Source organism: Cherax quadricarinatus, chromosome 2, assembly GCF_038502225.1.
Source record: "Cherax quadricarinatus isolate ZL_2023a chromosome 2, ASM3850222v1, whole genome shotgun sequence".
Classification (NCBI taxonomy): domain Eukaryota; kingdom Metazoa; phylum Arthropoda; class Malacostraca; order Decapoda; family Parastacidae; genus Cherax; species Cherax quadricarinatus.
The window spans coordinates 59679687-59698719 of record NC_091293.1 but is presented as its reverse complement, the minus strand read 5'-3'; the positions used below and the strand labels follow the sequence as shown (position 1 = coordinate 59698719).

The following is a 19033-nucleotide window of genomic DNA, read 5'->3' as shown; positions in this document are numbered from 1 at the left end:
TGTGTTTGATGTAGCCATTGCCGATGCTACTTCTGTAATATCTTTGTCTCTGTGCTGTTTCAGATGTCTCAGCTCCTCTTCTAATCTCTTTATCTTGATTTCTGCTGCTATGTGTGTGTGTGTGTGTGTGTGTGTGTGTGTGTGTGTGTGTGTGTGTGTGAGATAGAGCAAAACACCGAGTGCACATCAAGAATGTCTGCAGAGAATGATCACGTACTACTACTGTGTCGACTGAGTAATATCTACTCTTATTTAGATTCTCAAGCAAGTTTAGTCCATCACCTCCTGCTGGTGGGAAACAGAGAAACATAATCTACCGTATTGTTGAAAGTGGTATAAAATACGGACACATATGCACGTGTCTTAATCTTCAACATAATCTACTATGTTGATAACATCATCGTGACACTAGCAGGAAAGATAAGAGTGGCAGAATGACACACTCTACATAGGAACATAAGAACATAAGAAAGGAGGAACCCTGCAGGAGGCCTGTTGGCCCATACTAGGCAGGTCCTTTACAATTCATCCCACTAACAAACATTTGACCAACCCAATTTTCAATGCCACCCAAGAAATAAGCTCTGATGTGCAAGTCCCACTCAAATCCAACCCCTCCCACTCATGTACTTATCCAACCTAAATTTGAAACTACCCAAAGTCCTAGCCACAATAACCCAACTAGGTAGACTGTTCCACTCATCGACTACCCTATTTCCAAACCAATACTTTTCTATGTCCTTTCTAAATCTAAACTTATCTAATTTAAATCCATTACTGCGGGTTCTCTCTTGGAGAGGTATCCTCAAGACCTTGTTAATATCCCCTTTATTAATACCTATCTTCCACTTATACACTTCGATCAGGTCTCCCCTCATTCTTCGTCTAACAAGTGAATGTAACTTAAGAGTCTTCAATCTTTCTTCATAAGGAAGATTTCTAATGCTATGTATTAATTTAGTCATCCTACGCTGAATGTTTTCTAACGAATTTATGTCCATTCTGTAATATGGAGACCAGAACTGAGCTGCATAATCTAGGTGAGGCCTTACTAATGATGTATAAAGCTGCAGTATGACCTCTGGACTTCTGTTGCTTACACTTCTTGATATAAATCCCAGTAATCTATTTGCCTTATTACGTACGCTTAGGCATTGCTGTCTTGGTTTAAGGTTGCTGCTCACCATAACCCCCAAGTCCTTTTCGCAATCTGTATGGCTAAGTTCTACATCATTTAACTTATAAGTACTAGGGTTATGGACACTCCCAAGCTTCAGAACCTTGCATTTATCTACATTGAACTGCATCTGCCACTTTTCTGACCAAGAATAGAGTTTGTTTAAATCCTCCTGAAGTTCCATAACATCTACGTTTGAATCAATTATCCTACCTAACTTTGTGTCATCGGCGAATTTGCTCATGTCACTAGTAATGCCCTCATCAAGATCATTGATATATATTATAAACAACAACGGGCCCAAGACTGATCCCTGTGGAACGCCACTTGTTACAGATCCCCACTCGGATTTAACCCCATTTATGGACACTCTCTGCTTCCTGTCTGTGAGCCATGACTCGATCCACGAGAGCACTTTTCCCCCAATACCATGAGCTGCCACTTTCTTTAACAGTCTATGTTGCGGAACTCTATCAAAAGCCTTACTAAAATCTAAGTAAATAATATCAAATTCTTTATCGTGGTCAACAGCCTCAAAAGCTTTACTGAAGAAAGTTAATAAATTAGTTAGACAAGACCGGCCTCTTGTGAATCCATGCTGAGTATCATTAATCAAGCTATGCTTATCGAGATGGCTTCTTATAATCTCAGCTATAATTGACTCTAGTAATTTGCCTACAATTGAGGTCAGGCTTATTGGGCGGTAATTTGACGGTAACGACTTGTCCCCTGTTTTAAAAATAGGAATTACATTAGCCATCTTCCACATATCAGACACTACACCTGTTTCAAGCGATAAATTAAAAATATTAGTTAATGGTTCACAGAGTTCCATTTTGCATTCGTTAAGAACTCTTGAAAAAACCTCATCAGGACCCGGTGACTTATTTTGCTTCAGTCTGTCTATCTGCTTCACAACCATTTCACTAGTGACTGTGATGTTACATAATTTATCTTCTAGCCCAGTATAAAAATTAATTTCTGGAATATTGTTAGTGTCTTCCTGTGTAAAAACCGAGAGAAAATAATTATTTAAAATCGAGCACATTTCATTCTCCTTGTCAGTAAGGTGCCCATAGTTATTTTTAAGGGGACCTATCTTATCTCTAATTTTTGTTCTATAGACCTGGAAAAAACTTTTTGGGTTAGTTTTAGAATCCCTAGCAACTTTAATTTCATAGTCCCTTTTAGCTTTTCTTATCCCCTTTTAATGTCCCTCTTAATGTCAATATACTGATTCATAAGATGACCCTCACCTCTTTTGATACGCCTATAAATTCCTTTCTTATGCCCTAGAAGATATTTCAGCCTGTTATTCATCCATTTGGGGTCATTTCTATTTGATCTAATTTCTTTATACGGGATAAACGTTCTTTGAGCAGCATGTATAGTGTTCAGAAAACTGTCATATTGATAGCTCTCTTCGTTACCCCAGTCAACAGATGATAAGTGTTCTCTAAGCCCATCGTAATCTGCTAAGCGAAAATCTGGGACTGTTACTGAGTTATCGCTACTGTCGTAGTATATTTCCATCCGCTACTATCGTACTTCCATTCAATGCCAAATGTGATTGATTTGTGGTCGCTAGCACCCAGTTCCTCTGAAATTTCTAAATTATTAACAAGGGATTCATTGTTTGCCAGAACTAAGTCAAGCAGGTTATTTCCCCCTGTAGGTTATGTCACAAACTGCTTCAAAAAACAATCCTGAACTACTTCTGAGAAGTCGTATGATTCTAAATTCCCAGTCAAGAAATTCCAATCAATATGACTAAAGTTAAAGTCTCCTAGAATTACTACATTATCGTGCCTTGTGGCCTTAACAATTTCCTCCCATAGTAGTCTCCCTTGGTCCCTATCTAAGTTTGGGGGACGGTATATCTCACCTAAAATCAGTTTCTCACGCCTCTCTGAAAATTCTATCCAAACAGACTCTGTATGTGTTACTTCAGACTTAATACCCGTTTTTATGCAATAGTTCAAGCGATCTCGGACATACAATGCCACCCCCCCCCCTTCCCGATACTTCTATCTACTTGGAACAATTTAAAAATCCTGAATGTGACATTCCGCAGGCATGTCCCGGCTTTTTGAATTAAACCACGTCTCAGTTAAGGCAAATACATTAATGTTACCTGCACTAGCAACTAATCTCAACTCGTCCATCTTATTCCTAGCACTACGGCTATTAGCATAATAAACATTGAAAGACTCTCCTTTCTCTTTACCCTTCCTGCTCATTTCTGTTTTTCTACTAAACCTATTACTGTCCTTATCACCCAGTGTCACTGGCTTTTCAATATCTACCTCATTCTGCTTATTACTAGTTCCCCTAGTACTCATAATATTTCTACACTGGGACTTCACTGTTTTCCTGCCAAAACTCATACCACTAACTATTCCTAGTTTAAAGTCCTAACAGCTCCCTCCACTGCGTTGGCCAGTGCTACCACCCCAGACCTAGATAAGTGAACCCCATCCCTGGCATACATGTCATTTCTGCCATAGAAGAGGTCCCAGTTGTCAATGAATGTTACCGCATTTTCCTTACAGTATTTGTCCAGCCAGCAATTGACACCGATTGCACGACGTCCGTCGTGATGTTCCCAGTAGTCGACTCACATTCGTTAGGTAGCACTACACCTTCACTTGTGGAATTCGTCAAGACGTTCTCGATGGTTTTCGTTGGGGTTTCTAGGGATGTCTCACTCACGTCAGGCAATGCTTCTTTGGTGCTCGTTGTGGCATTCCCAGTAGAACACCCACATTCGTCAGGTAGCACCGAAAATGGGTTGGAAGTTTCCACAGTAGCCTTCTGGGTCCTCATTGTTTCTGCCTCTCCAACAGTCTTCTTCATCCTCAGCTTGGCTCTATGTTGCCCAGCCACTGACCAAGCTCCCCTCTTAACCTGGGGACTCACAACAGGAGGATTACTTCGAATCCTCTTGTTCTCCTCCGTTAATCGCCGTATCTTCTGCTTAGCAACCCTAAGCTCTTCTTTCAGCTGCTGGCAAAGTTGCTCAAGAGAGGACATCCTGGTTCAGATTCACAGAGAGCACACAAACAGGTCTTCACAGAGCTAAGTACACGTCACCACTCCAAATCTAACCTACCCAACATTCCCCACCTTACTCTCCACCCTATAAATACTCATGTAATATTCACCAAGGTAGATCTGTTTGTTGAAGATTGAGACACTTATGCAACATATAGGAATGATTTAGACACATTTGCAACACATGGGTATCTTTAATGAGGAAACGTTTCGCCACACAGTGGTTTCATCAGTCCAATACAAAACAGAGAGAGGGGTAAGGAGAGGAGGAGTTTGAGGTAATCAGTCCCTCAGCCTGGAATCGATATGTTCAGTCCATCATTCTTGTAGAAAGTACAATATAGGGCCTGAGAAGTGGCTTACATACTGTAGTCAGGTGAGTGGAAGCAGGAGGCGGGATCACAGTGGAATCATCCACTACTCTAAGTAGGTCTTCGTCAAAAGGTTGGACAAATGTTGAAGAATACCTTGTATTAAGATCCCATGATGTTGCAGTGTCTGACAGATGTGATAAATGGTTTTGAAAACCGAGAAGTTGAAGATTCCCTTATGTTGCATGTCTCAATCTTCAACTTGTAGGTTTTCAAAGCCATTTATCACACTGTCACACTGCCTGCTCTGCAGTGTAGAGGTAGGTTATTATTGCTCTGATTTTAGTCTGGGATGCAGCGGCAGTCCCCAGAGGATTTCATGACTTTAACAGGGACCACTAGCCCAACTTAACATTAAGATCGACAACACTCTAATTGCCAGATATAATGAGGGCAAATTCCTTGGCCTATACCTCGACAACAACCTAAATTTCAGCACCCATATCCAACACATAACAAAAAAAGTATCCAAAACTGTGGGGATCCTCTCCAAGATACGATACTGCGTGCCGCAAACTGCCCTTCTCACACTATACCATTCACTTATATATCCATACCTCACCTATGCTATCTGTGCTTGGGGTTCAACTGCAGCAACACACCTAAAGCCAATAATAACCCAACAAAAAGCCGCGGTAAGAATAATCACTAAATCCCATCCCTGGCAACACCCCCCCCCCCCACTCTTCATAGATCTAAACCTACTCCCTGTTCAGAACATCCACACTTACTACTGTGCAATCTATATCTACAGGACCTTAAATTCCAATATTAACCTTGACCTAAAACGCTTTCTTGATAGTTGTGACAGGATCCACAGGCATAACACCAGACACAAACATCTCTGACATTCCCCGTGTTCGACTAAACCTTTACAAAAATTCAATGTATTTCAAAGGACCTAAAATCTGGAACACCCTACCTGAAAACTCTAGAACTGCACATTCATCACTTTCAAAACTACAGTTAGAAAACATCTTATCTCCCTGATCCACCCCGACAACTAACTACATGGTAACCACCTGGTGGCTCAAAATTACACTCACTCACCCACTGACTATAAACCCAGAAATACTAATCTTAATCTTAAAATAATAAATCCTAACTAGTCATAAGTTTGCCTATGATACTCCAATATAGACACTTTGTATTGTGCCAAAACAAAAGCATTCACATTGCTAAACTCACAAATTATGATGTAGTCACTTAGCCTTAATACCATAATCTGTAAGGATTTAATGTTAAGAATTAATCTAAGTCTGCCCGAAATGCCTAGCCATGCTAGGTGTCCTAGTGGCCCCCTCTGTAATTAGTATTTTATAACATGTAAACCACACAATACCCAAAACCTGTAAAACCCACATTGTAACCCTTATTGTTACATTAAACTCAATTCTAAAAGCTTAGAGATCTCCAGTGAATACTAGAAAGGACTGCCCTTCTAGCATCCAGCCTGTTACTGGGTTTTCGTAACAAGTAGTCAGTATCCTTGTCCAATTATCCATTAGAATTCAGTATGAATTAATAGTGCTTCAGGATTACAACTGGTAGGCTACTAACTAGAGAACTTAAAATTTAATAAATTTATTAAGTCTAGAGGTATATTATCAAATTAAATTAAATTAATCACAGTAATCAAAATAATATCACTTCTCTCGAGTACAATATTATTGTGCTGAAAGCACATATCACATTTATAATTCTTAAGTACCGTCTGGTACATTAACATTTAATAAGATATTACAAGTATGTACAAGTAAGTTTGTATGTGTGTAAATGCTCTAAGTAGTTCGCTATGTCTCAAGACTCGACTAGACTTAAACAAGTGAATGACAAAGTCCTCAAATCAACTAACTTCTTGACCAACTGGCTATCAGAACAGTCTGCTTGAACAATAAAAAGAATGCTAAGCCCAATAGCAATATAACAAGCAACTGCGACACAGAATCAGGAACAAGGAGATAATATAACGACACTAAGTAGGGACCATCAGCAGATCCTCCACAAAAGTCGCAAAACTCCCATACTACTGAATCTAAGTTCAGCATAAGAAAATCCCCGACTGTGATAATACACAGATACCAGTACAAGTTAGGTCAGAAGCTACAGCTCAGGACCAGAGTTGCTCAGAGTGTGTATGAGACACACAACTTCAGTACAACGTCGAAAATCACTAAGTCTATACAATGTTCTGTGAACAGAGTCTCACAGAACTAACAAGAATAATGAGACAGACAATCTGTCCAACCACCAAGAGAGTCTAGACCAGACTGAATACTTAGGGCGAGGTGAGGACACCCCCCCTCGATCACGTGATAGCTCCGTGGACAGTTGCAGCTCAGAAACAGAAGCCGGCAGGGAAACGAGCAAAGAGCGATAATTACAGTAGTTAGACAATCAAGACTTGAACTGAGCACATAATACGTTACATCCTACCTAACAACATAAGTCAAATAATAATATAAAGTCATATATTTACGAATTAGCTATTATCGCAAATACAAGCAGTATAAAATTATATGAAAAGGTAATATACATTATATTCATAATCATAATACACATTATATATACTGCAACCCATTCAGGGGTTGCAACACTTATAGAGAATAAACTTGAATTGAATTGAATTGAACCAACACACACTGCCTCTATTCTCTACAAGCCGTGCCTCTGTCCATGACAGGACTTTTCCCTCAATACCATGTGCTTCCACTTTCTTTAAAAGTCTTTTGTGTGGTACTCTGTCAAAAGCTTTCCTAAAATCATCTTGTCGGTATTGTATACCATTCATGTACAACTTGTCAGACACTGCAGCGTCATGGAATCTTAGTTCAGAAGACATGTACATAACCTTCACGGCTACGTCTACTACTACTACTACTACTACTACTACTACTAACCCTTGCCTCAGGTATGAGCTACTTTCACTGGGGAATCCCGCCTACCAGTGACTATGCCCTCGTCAGCTACCCGTCTGTATCCACCTGTCGCCAGTATATAAACACACACACACCTTCATCGACCAACGATCTCGCCTCTCTAATTACCCCGTGTTGAGAGTAACTTTCCTCAGAGTGGTGGTTACTGGACCTTCGTCTTCACCATCAAGATTGGTGCGTCGGCAGCTGCCTACCCAAGGGCAGGAAGCCTCCCTCTGCACTCCTGTTGCTGTCTGAAGTCTCCACGCCTCAGACTGTACGTGTAGTCGACACGCCATACAGCCAGTGTAGCCTCTCCTCGCCCCTGTCTGAAGTCTCTGCGCCTCAGCCTGTATGTGAAGTCTGCACGCCATACATCTAGTATTGGCTCTCCTCACCGCTCACAGCCAGTGTTGCCTCTCTTCATCCAGTGGTGGTTACTGGACCTTCGTCTAGACCATCAGGATTGGTGCGTCGGTGGCTTCCTACCCAAGGGCAGGAAGCCTCCCTCTGCACTCCTATTGCTGTTTGAAGTCTCCACACCTCAGCCTGTTACGTGTGGTCTGCACGCGATACAGCCAGTGTTGCCTCTCCTCGCCGTTCAGGGCATGCAGTGCTCCATCAAGCTACAGCTCACCTCCTCAGTGTCCTGTGCCTCCAGCGACAGACTCCACAAGAAAACTTTAAAGTTATACCCAGGCAAGTACGTGTTTCTACTTCACACATATTTGCCTAGCCGATTATTCTCACAGATTTGGCTGCCACATCTGATTTACGATGCCTTCAATGCCTTCCACTTCCTTCCCCCTTACCACTCCTCCTCTACCGCCAACACCTGCCTCTGCTCCGTCTACTCCTGCCTGTAAGGCCTACCCTGCCTTTACCTCTTCCAAACCCAATTCTTTCTCGCTTAACCTCAAATACTCTAATTCTGATCATGCCACTATCTGTCCTGGAAATTTATTGTACCAGATCACTGGCACACCTCAGCTGAAAGTCTTTAAAACCAACTCAGGCTTCAAACTCCTTGACAGACATTCTTACGAAATGTACACCTCAACCGAGACCAGATAAAAACTTCTCAACGTAGGCTTCACTATTATTTGGACTCCTGAGCACCGCGCCAAATGCACAGTGATCGCAAAACACGTAGACTATTCTCTCCTGACTGCCTATGACACAGACAAAGAAGACTTAATCAAAGACATTAGTACTAAGAACAAAGTCTCTGTTGATGACATTTACAGACCTGAAAACTCTACTATCCTTAAAATACGCTGTTCAACTCCTTCTGACGCCTCTACACTCTTCAATCAAGAAATTCTTGCCAAGACCATCCGCATTCCTCCAAACACTCTCATCACTCCAAACTTTCACCCCATCACACAATGTCTGAAATGCTACAAATTCGGCCAAGACAAAATCTCATGCACATCCACACAAATCTGCTCCGGGTGTTCAGCAACTGGCCACTTCTGGAACACTTGCAACCTCCCCCTTAAATGTTCTAACTGGGGCGGGTCACACACTGCAGCTACAAATTCCTCCCCTTCTAGAAAAGACATTCTCTCCTCTCTCAGAGCAAGCCAACCTCCCTCCCTCCCCAACCCCTTCCCTGCACCTTCCCCCCTTACCATACCTTCCTCCCCTACCCCCAATGCCTGGGTTACTCCACGCACTTGGTCTACCTCTCCTACTCTACACACATCAAACACCAACATACAGACTACAAGCACTTCTCCTTCTACACCTACACCCACACTAGACTACAAAACTAACTGTCAACTCGCCACTGCTGCCCACTCTGCGATGGTAAATCTCAAGCTTACCAATCAGACTACTCACATGTCCTTAACCTAATCTTGTCTGCTAACAATCTTCCCTCTTTAATTATCCCTCCTTCCTGCTTTTCTTCTAAGCCCCCTTCAACCTCTACCTCCTCCCTCTCTCCCACTACCCCACTTCCTACACCCACCAGCTCTCCTCCTCCCCTACCCCTCTTCACTACTTCTACCCCTCCCACCAACACCCCTACTGCTGCTGCTACGACCACCCCTCCCCACACCTCCTTACCCACTTCCTCATCCCCAACCAAAGCTTCCACTTCCTCATCCCTTACCATAGCTTCCACTTCCTCATCCCCTACCAAAGCTTCCACTTCCTCTGCATCTACCTTCACTCACTCCACCACAACCAAAACTTCATCCAGGTCCAACTCCACCTCCTCCAGACAAAATCCACTCAAACCTAAACCTGCCCCAACTTCTGACAGACAGACCATAAAAACAGATCCATCTCTTCCTCCCCCTCCAGGAAACGGGTCCGTAACACCTACAAACACACATCCACTGATGGCACCACTATCACGGGCTTTAATCCAAACTCCCCCCCCCCCGACATTAACTTTGCTATGACGAAACCATTAAATCATGTTTAAGGCGATTCAGTTCAACGTACATTCTTACTTTACAATTAGACACTTGCTGGCCGAGCTCCTTGAAGCAGAGAGGCCAGATATTGTGTTGCTAAACAATACCTGCCTCAAAGCCCCTCAGCATATCTGCCATTAGGGTTATACTGCACCTCAGTCCCCCTATGATCCCCAAGATGGGGTTGCCATCCTTGTCAAATCCAACATAAAACACGAATTTCTCCGAATCCCTTTTATTCACCAACACTGTCTTGCAGTCAGAATACACACCCACCTTGGCTCCTTTATCTTTTTAACCACCTATGCTCGCCCAAACACTATTCTCAACATACACGACCTTTCCTTAGTCTTCAACTACATCAACACACCAACATACCTACTAGCTGACATGAATGCCAAACACACAGCCTTGCATCGCACCAGTAACAACCAACTTGGTCACCAATTACTCAACTTCACAAACCATAAACACCTAATTCATCTCGGCCCAGACTTCAACACCTTCTACAACCACACAGGCCAAGGCAAACCAGACATCATTCTGGCAAACCGAGCCAGCTCTCTATTTCAACACTACATCTCACCTGGCCCTATTACAGGCTCTGATCACATCCCGGTCATCTTACACATCTCCTCCAACCCTATCCTCATCCCGACCACACCTTCCTTCTCCTACAAGAATGCTGACTGGGATGCTTTCAAACAACACATAGACAATACTAACCTCACCTGTGACTACAACATCAAATCTATCTCTGATATCGATACTCAACTTGATCTCATCCAGGACACCATTACACAAGCAGCCAACACTGCAATACCAAAGAAAACTCACACCACTCGTTATTCCTTCAAACCGTCACTCAGAACAAGAAGACTAATTATCTGCTACCACAACCGCTTCCTCTACACACATAGATTTAATCAAGTCCGATTAGATCTCACTTACCTTAGAAACAACATTTTACACAGCCTAGACCAAGACCACAACAATCACTGGTCACAACTCATACAACAAGCGGACAAACAGCGTATTAAAAACTTTATCAAAAAAATCAGAGGCACAACTCCCACCAACAAATTCAAACACATCACCCACAACAACACACATCTCAGACCCGTAGGCTGCTACTAACATCTTCAAACACATCTGGGAGAACATCTTCCACCCTCACCCACCTCACCCTAACGTTATTCAACACATTCAGAACATAGAACACTGGAACACTGCACATACACAAGAAACAACACCAGATAGCCACATCCATCTGGACTCTCTTACCTCCTCCCAAGAACTCGACACTCCTTTCACCAATACAGACATTCAAACTCTCCTCAGACACCTTCCTCCCAAGGCTCCTGGTGCCTTTGGCCTAAACCATATTATCCTAAAACACCTTCCTGACTCTATCATTACTGCCTACACAAACCTCCTCAATGCCTCCCTTGCCTCTGGATACTTCCCTTCCCTCTTCAAAGCTGCTACTGCTATCCTCCTTCCTAAACCCAATAAAGATCACTCTGACCCTAGAAACTATAGCCCTATCAGCCTCCTCGAAACTTTAGGAAAACTCTTTGAAAAACTCATCAACCATCGCCTTCGCAGATACCTGGAACACAACTCTCTACTTTCTGATGGCCAGTTTGGCTTCAGAACACACAGATCCACACAGGATGCCATTAACATCATTCTCAACTACATCCACATAAACACAAAACAAAGAAACAGGACAGCCCTGGTTGCAAAAGACGTTGAGAAAGCTTTTAACACTGTCTGGCAAGAAGGGCTCAAGTACAAACTCTGCACTAACTTTAACCTGCCTCTCACTACTCGTAAACTCCTCTGCAACTTCCTAGACGGCCGTACCATGAGAATCAAATTCCAAGGCTGTTACTCTGACTACTTCACACTAAATGCTGGAGTACCCCAGGGATCTGTCCTCTCCCCTACCCTCTACATTTTATACACTAACGACAATAAAAACTGTATCGAACACTAGTTCTGCAATTATACTCCTAAACTGTGTGCTACATTTGGGCATGGAGTTCAAGATATCCTGTGAGGTTAACAAACGTTCACGTGGTTGTTGTTATGAGTGCTAGGAGAGCACTTTCACTAGGGAAAGTGTATGTCTGAAAAGTGGACAGCAAACTTCTTGAAAGACTGAATTAATTTAGTGCCAACAGATGTACCAAGAAAACCTGTAACTTAACGAGAAATGCCCATACCCACATGCATGTTAGACCTCTTACCACTGAGTTTCATATCACTATACCTGTATCTCATTGCTCTTAAAAACAAAAAATACGATATTCATGCTTAGGAATGTCGACTTTGTTTAATATCTCAAAGACTTGAGTTTTAGTTTTTTGAAGCTTTGTTTGTCTAAGTAATTTAATTAATTGATGAACCAACACTGAACAGCATATTTAAGATGGAATTTAATAAGATCATTGTCCATTGTTAGGTGTCTTAGAGAGAGAGAAAGAGAGAGAGAGAGAGAGAGAGAGAGAGAGAGAGAGAGAGAGGGGGGGGGTTGACTCTACCTTAGGAGTAGCTCACCTGGTCGAGGGTCCTCTTGCCAAAACGCAGCCTGAGAGAAGGCATGGAGCGCTGAGCCACCTGCCATCCCATGTCCCGCTTACCAAACCTCAGTCTCATTGATGGTGGAGCACGGCGCTCCAGACCATGGTCTGACAACCAGTTGTAGACCTCACTCAATGCTGTGGGCAGGAGACCACTGTCAGTACATTGATGTATCATGGAGACCACTGTCAGTACATTGATGTATCATGGAGACTACTGTCAGTACATTGATGTATCGTGGAGACCACTGTCAGTGTATTGATGTATTATGGTGGAGACCACTGTCAGTATATTGATGTATTATGGTGGAGATCACTGTCAGTATATTGATGTATCATGTAATTGAGACCCTCAGGAGGAACTGACAGGGTAGACAAGAAGTGTGAATTACGAGGACCGTGATCAAGAGGACACAGGTGAGACATAGGGATGTCACGATGTGAATGAGACACTTTTGCAACATTTAGTTATCTTTATTCTGCAAACTCTTCGCCAAACAGTGGCTTCTTCAGTCCAGTGCAGCAAAAAAAGGTGGAATAAGAGGAGTTTTGGGTAATCAGTCCCCCAGCCTTAAATCAATGTGTTCAGTCCATCACTCTCGAATAAAGTTACCCAAATGTTGCATAAGTGTCTCATTTGGCCTGGATGAGACAGTGGTGGAGGCGAACTCAATACTTGGCTTCAGGAGGGGATACGACAAGGCCAGGAAGCTCAGAAGTCAGTGATGCAAATGACAGTAGTGTAGAAGGCGGGGCCAGGAGTTGAGTATCGACTTTCGCCGAAAACAGGAGTTAATTAACAAGCCACACATATTTAATACGTAAGAACGTCAGTGCCACACCAACGCTCCAGCCATCACAAAAGCTTATCTTCGAAATTTTTAATATTTTTGACTGCTGAAAGAATTTTCATTCACGAATGAAGTGCCGCTGTCAGCGCACTCACACACTCTGATGCACACACTCTGATGCACACACTCTGATGCACACATTCTGATGCACACACTCTGATGCACACACTCTGATGCACACACTCTGATGCACAAACTCTGATGCACACACTCTGATGCACACACTGATGCACACACTCTGATGCACACACTCTGATGCACACACTGATGCACACACTCTGATGCTCACACTCTGGGTCATAAGCGCCAGGCTCCGGGAATCTTAGTGCTTTTAGGGCGTGTTTTAGCAGCTAGAAGCAACCAGTGTTAGTGACAACGTCAGTGAACAACCCTACAAGTGATAACCAATGTATTAGCAAAAATAAATAAAGTAAAGGCGAGAGAAAGCCTGAAATTATACAACAAAATTTCAAAGTGCCAGTTCGTTGAGGCCTAGTTGGCACTTGTTGCCACACTGTTACAAATATACAAAGTACAAAGCGAGTGACTAAAGAGAAAATATCAAATAGAATTAAGAGAGGTTGGCTAACGAGAAACTGTGATGTAGCACACAGCCAACGTGAACAAGCTAGCCAGAAAGGGGATATATATATATATACATACATATACATAAATATATATAAGCAGAGGTGGTGGCAGCAGTAGGCCTGAGTAAGTAGGCCGCCATAACAGGTTGGGTGTCATCACAAATAAGAAGTGTACTTACCAAAAGTGAAGTGTAAATTATAAAAGTAGCAGTATACAAGGGATAAGTGTGGTAAATGAGGACTCAAAAGGGCAACAAGAAAAGAATAGCTGAAGAAGTCAGAGGTGGAAGGGCAAGGTGCACGAGTCATCGTACAGCGAGCATCGTACAGCGAGCATCGTACATCAGGCATCTGGATGGACGTCCCCTCTGAGGAGTAACGTACAAATCACCTGTTTGTGGTTGGCGGGAGGTTTTTGAGTGGTAGAGCCGGCCCTACGGTCACTGGTAGCTCGCTATCTAAACCCTGCTCCAGAGCGATTATCATACACACAACACCTAGCAGTAGTAGGAAGATAAAATTTGTAGGAGCAAGGAATAGGCAGGAGGATTAAGTCGGGGCTAATGGGACTACAGCCCTGACAACAGTTTCGAGAGATAATGTTTTAGGACACAAAGACAGTACAATCTGAGAAGCAAGTATTGGGTACACATGTAGTAAAAGGTAGTACATAACTGGGTGAAAGAAAGACTCGTTAACACACGCTAGTATTATAATTATTAGAATTACTCCCAGTGTTAATGGTATCTTATTAGTATTACGGATACACAGAGGTGAATTGTATTTCTGGGACATATAAACAACTGACGTGCTCACACACACACACGCACGCACACACATACACACTCGGGGCCAGGAGCTGAGTCTGGACCCCTGAAACCACAACTAGGTGAGTACACACACCCACTCATTCACACAGCTGATCCTTGGAATTTGATCGCGTCCCCTCACCCCCCACACACCTTTCCCTCCCCCACAGACCTTTCCCCTCCCCCGCTCTTGCCTTCACTCCCTCCTATCTTTCTCTCCCTCCCTCCCTCCCTCCCTCGCGTTTCTCTCTCTCATAGCCTTTTTCCCTCCCCTTCTCCCTACTCTCTCCCCCTCTCTCCCCCTCTCTCCCTCTCTCTCCCCCTCTCTCCCCCTCTCTCTCTCTCCCTCTCTCCCTCTCTCTCTCCCTCTCTCTCTCCCTCTCTCTCTCCCTCTCTCCCTCTCTCTCTCTCTCTCTCTCTCTCTCTCTCTCTCTCTCTCTCTCCCTATATAGGCTTCTCTCTCCTTCTCCCTTTTTCCATATTTCTACCCCTCCCTCGCATTTCTCTCTCTCATAGCCTTTTCCCTCACCCTCCTTTCTCTGTCTCTGTCTCTGTCTCTCTCTCTCTCTCTCCCTCTCTTTCTCCCTCTCTCTACCCTTTCTTTCCCCCCTCACATTTCTCTCTCTCACCCTTGGTCTTATCCCTCACCCCCATACTCTCTCCTCTCTCTCCCTCTTTCTACCCTTTCCCTCTCCTCTCTCTCCCTCTTTCTACCCTTCCTCTCTCCCCCTCGCACCCTCTCCCTCCTCTAGCCTTCTGTCTGTGGTAAAAAAAAAAAAAAAAAAAAAAAAAAAAAACAAAAAATGGGTGGCTCTAGAGGACGGAAAACCAGAGATCTGGTAGACGAACCAGGGAGGAAAGACTGGGAGTTAGAGCTCCAAAAAAGGGAGGAAGAGTGGGGAAGGAAGATAGTAGAGCTTGGTAAGAAAATGGAGGAGCGGATAGCTGAGGAGTGCAGGAAGTGGGAAGTACAGGTCTTAGCAGCAGAAGCTAGGATACAGTGCTTAGAAGAGAAACTGCAAAGCCTGAAACAGATTAGAGAGACAAATGACAATTCAGATGCGACATCAGGCGCAGACAAGGGGACGGTAAGCAACAACGGAGACATGCAGTATGCGAAGGCCTTATCAGACCCACGTGGGGCCAGGGAAAAGACGAGGAGTACACTAAGATCAAATGACAGGTCCGAAGACAATGAAGGTATGCTATATGCAGAGATTCTAACAGCCAGCTGCAGTAGCAAGGGACAGCTGGTCATGAAAGACAGTTCACTGAGAATAGAAGTTCCAGATATGACAGGGACTGAAGGCAAGAACATGTCAATGGAAGGAAATAAAATGCCTCAGAGGAAGCAGATGGAGACTCAGTGAGAGGAGGAAAGAGCGAGGTCAGTTTTTGTGTACGGGCTCCAAGAAGCCAAGGGGGACAACTTTGAAGAAATAAAACAGGAGGAGAAAAAAATGATTGAAGGCATCATGAAAACAATAGGTGAGGGCGATATGACCCAGGTGACAAATTTTCAGAGAATTGGGTGGTTTGCGAGTGGAAGGATACGGCCTGTCAAAGTAATTTTCAAGGAAGAATTAGTTCGAACCAGGATTCTGCAAGAGAAAGCAAGACTGAGGGACAAACAGGGGTACCGGAGAGTATACCTCGACCGCGACAGAACACAAGACGAAAGGACTACACTGAAAAAGAGGGTACAGAGATGCAAGGAGGAACGAGAGGCAATGACGAAGATGAGCAGGACCGAGACACAGGAGGAAGGGCAAACACACCCCACAGAATCTCCCACCAAAAGACTCCAACCACGACATTCCCAACGCAACTGAGCAACCTATACTACAACCCACTCACTGTTCCCTCTGCCACCAACCCCCATATCACAAACCTCACCCCAACAGCTGTCCCTTATGGGCATTCTGACCCCACCCCCCATCATCACAAACCCCACCTACACCACAGCCCCATATAGGCCCCCACCAAGGCTCTCACTCCCCCAACCCCAATATTCTTGCATGACCACAATGATAGAAAAGAAACTGAAAGTTTGGTACACAAACGCGGATGGAATAACGAATAAACATGAGGAGCGGAACGAAAGAATCAGTGAAAAATCCCCAGACATCATAGCAGTCACAGAAACAAAACTCGCTGAGACAATAACAGACACAATCTTCCCAATGGGATATCAGATCCTGAGGAAAGATAGGAGTAGAGGGGGAGGAGGGGTTGCACTGCTCATAAAACACCGATGGGGATTTGAGGAAATGGAAGGCATGGACATGATTGGAGAAAGAGACTACATTGTAGGTACAATTCAGTCCGGAGAACATAAAGTAGTCATTGGTGTGATGTATAACCCACCACAGAACTGCAGGAAGCCAAGAGAGGAGTACGAAGAAAACAACAGGGTGATGGTGGACACACTGGCTGAGGTGGCAAGAAGAGCTCACTCGAGCAGAGCAAAGTTACTGGTAATGGGCGATTTCAACCACAGGGAGATCGACTGGGAAAACCTGGAGCCACATGGGGGTCCTGAAACATGGAGAGCCAAGATGATGGATGTGGTACTTGAAAACCTCATGAATCAACATGTCAGGGACACAACCAGAGAGAGAGGGGAGGATGAGCCAGCAAGACTGGATCTTGTGTTCACCCTGAGCAGTTCAGACATTGAGGACATCACTTACGAGAGGCCCCTTGGAGCTAGCGATCATGTGGTGCTGAGTTTTAATTAAATAGTAGAGTTACAAGTGGAGAAGGTAACAGGAAATGAAGGGGTCAGGCCAAACTATAAAAGGGGGGGCTACACAGGTATGAGAAACTTCCTGCAGGAGGTTCAGTGGGACAGAGAAATGGTAGGAAAATCAGTAAACGAGATGATGGAATATGTGGCAACAAAGTGCAAGGAGGCAGAGGAAAGTTTTGTTCCCAAGGGAAACAGAAATAATAGGAAGACCAAAACGAGTCCTTGGTTTACCCGAAGGTGTAGGGAGGCAAAAACTAAGTGCAACAGAGAATGGAAAAGGTACAGGAGGCATAGGACCCAGGAAAACAAGGAGATTAGTAGAAGAGCCAGAAACGAGTATGCACAGATAAGGAGGGAGGCCCAGCGACAGTATGAAAACGACATAGCATCGAAAGTCAAATCTGACCCGAATCTGCTGTATAGCCACATTAGGAGGAAGACAACAGTCAAGGACCAGGTGATAAGGCTGAGGAAAGAAGGTGGAGAACTCACAAGAAACGATCAAGAGATATGTGAGGAGCTCAACACAAGATTTAAGGAAGTATTTACAGTAGAGTCAGGAAGGACTCTGGGGGGACAGACCAGATGGGGACACCAGCAAGGAATACACCAACAAGTGTTGGACGACATACATACAGATGAGGAGGTGAAGAAACTGCTAAGGGACATCGATACCTCAAAGGCAATGGGACCGGACAACATCTCCCCGTGGGTCCTTAGAGAGGGAGGAGACATGTTGTGCGTGCCACTTACCACAATCTTCAACACGTCCCTGGAAACTGGGCAACTACCTGAGGTATGGAAGACGGCAAATGTAGTTCCCATTTTTAAAAAAGGAGACAGAAAAGAGGCACTAAACTATAGACCTGTGTCATTGACGTGTATAGTATGCAAAATTATGGAGAAGATTATCAGGAGGAGAGTGGTGGAGCACCTGGAACGGAACAAGAGTATAAATGCCAACCAGCACGGATTCATGGAAGGCAAATCCTGTGTCACAAACCTTCTGGAGTTTTATGATAAAATAGCAGAAGTAAGACACGAGAGAGAGGGGTGGGTTGATTGCATCTTCTTGGACTGCAAGAAGGCCTTTGACACAGTTCCTCACAAGAGATTAGTGCAGAAGCTAGAGCATCAGGCGCATATAACAGGAAGGGCACTGCAATGGATCAGAGAATACCTGACAGGGAGACAACAACGAGTCATGGTACGTAATGATGTATCACAGTGGGCACCTGTGACGAGCGGGGTCCCACAGGGGTCGGTCCTAGGACCAGTGCTATTTTTGGTATATGTGAACGACATGATGGAAGGGTTAGACTCAGAAGTGTCCCTGTTTGCAGATGATGTGAAGTTAATGAGGAGAATTAAATCTGATGAGGACCAGGCAGGACTTCAAAGAGACCTGGACAGACTGGACACCTGGTCCAGCAAATGGCTTCTCGAATTTAATCCTGCCAAATGCAAAGTCATGAAGATAGGGGAAGGGCACAGAAG

At 44.0% G+C, this 19033-nt stretch overlaps 1 protein-coding gene across 1 annotated transcript in view; it reads right to left on the bottom strand.

Moving 5' to 3' along the window:
- The window catches only part of sNPF (short neuropeptide F precursor), a 759653-nt gene that overhangs the window by 67201 nt on the left and 673419 nt on the right, over nt 1-19033 (bottom strand). The window contains exon 3 of the mRNA XM_070088529.1: nt 12515-12675. Within this exon, the coding sequence (XP_069944630.1) occupies nt 12515-12675 (161 nt within the window). The remainder of the gene's footprint in view (nt 1-12514; nt 12676-19033) is intronic.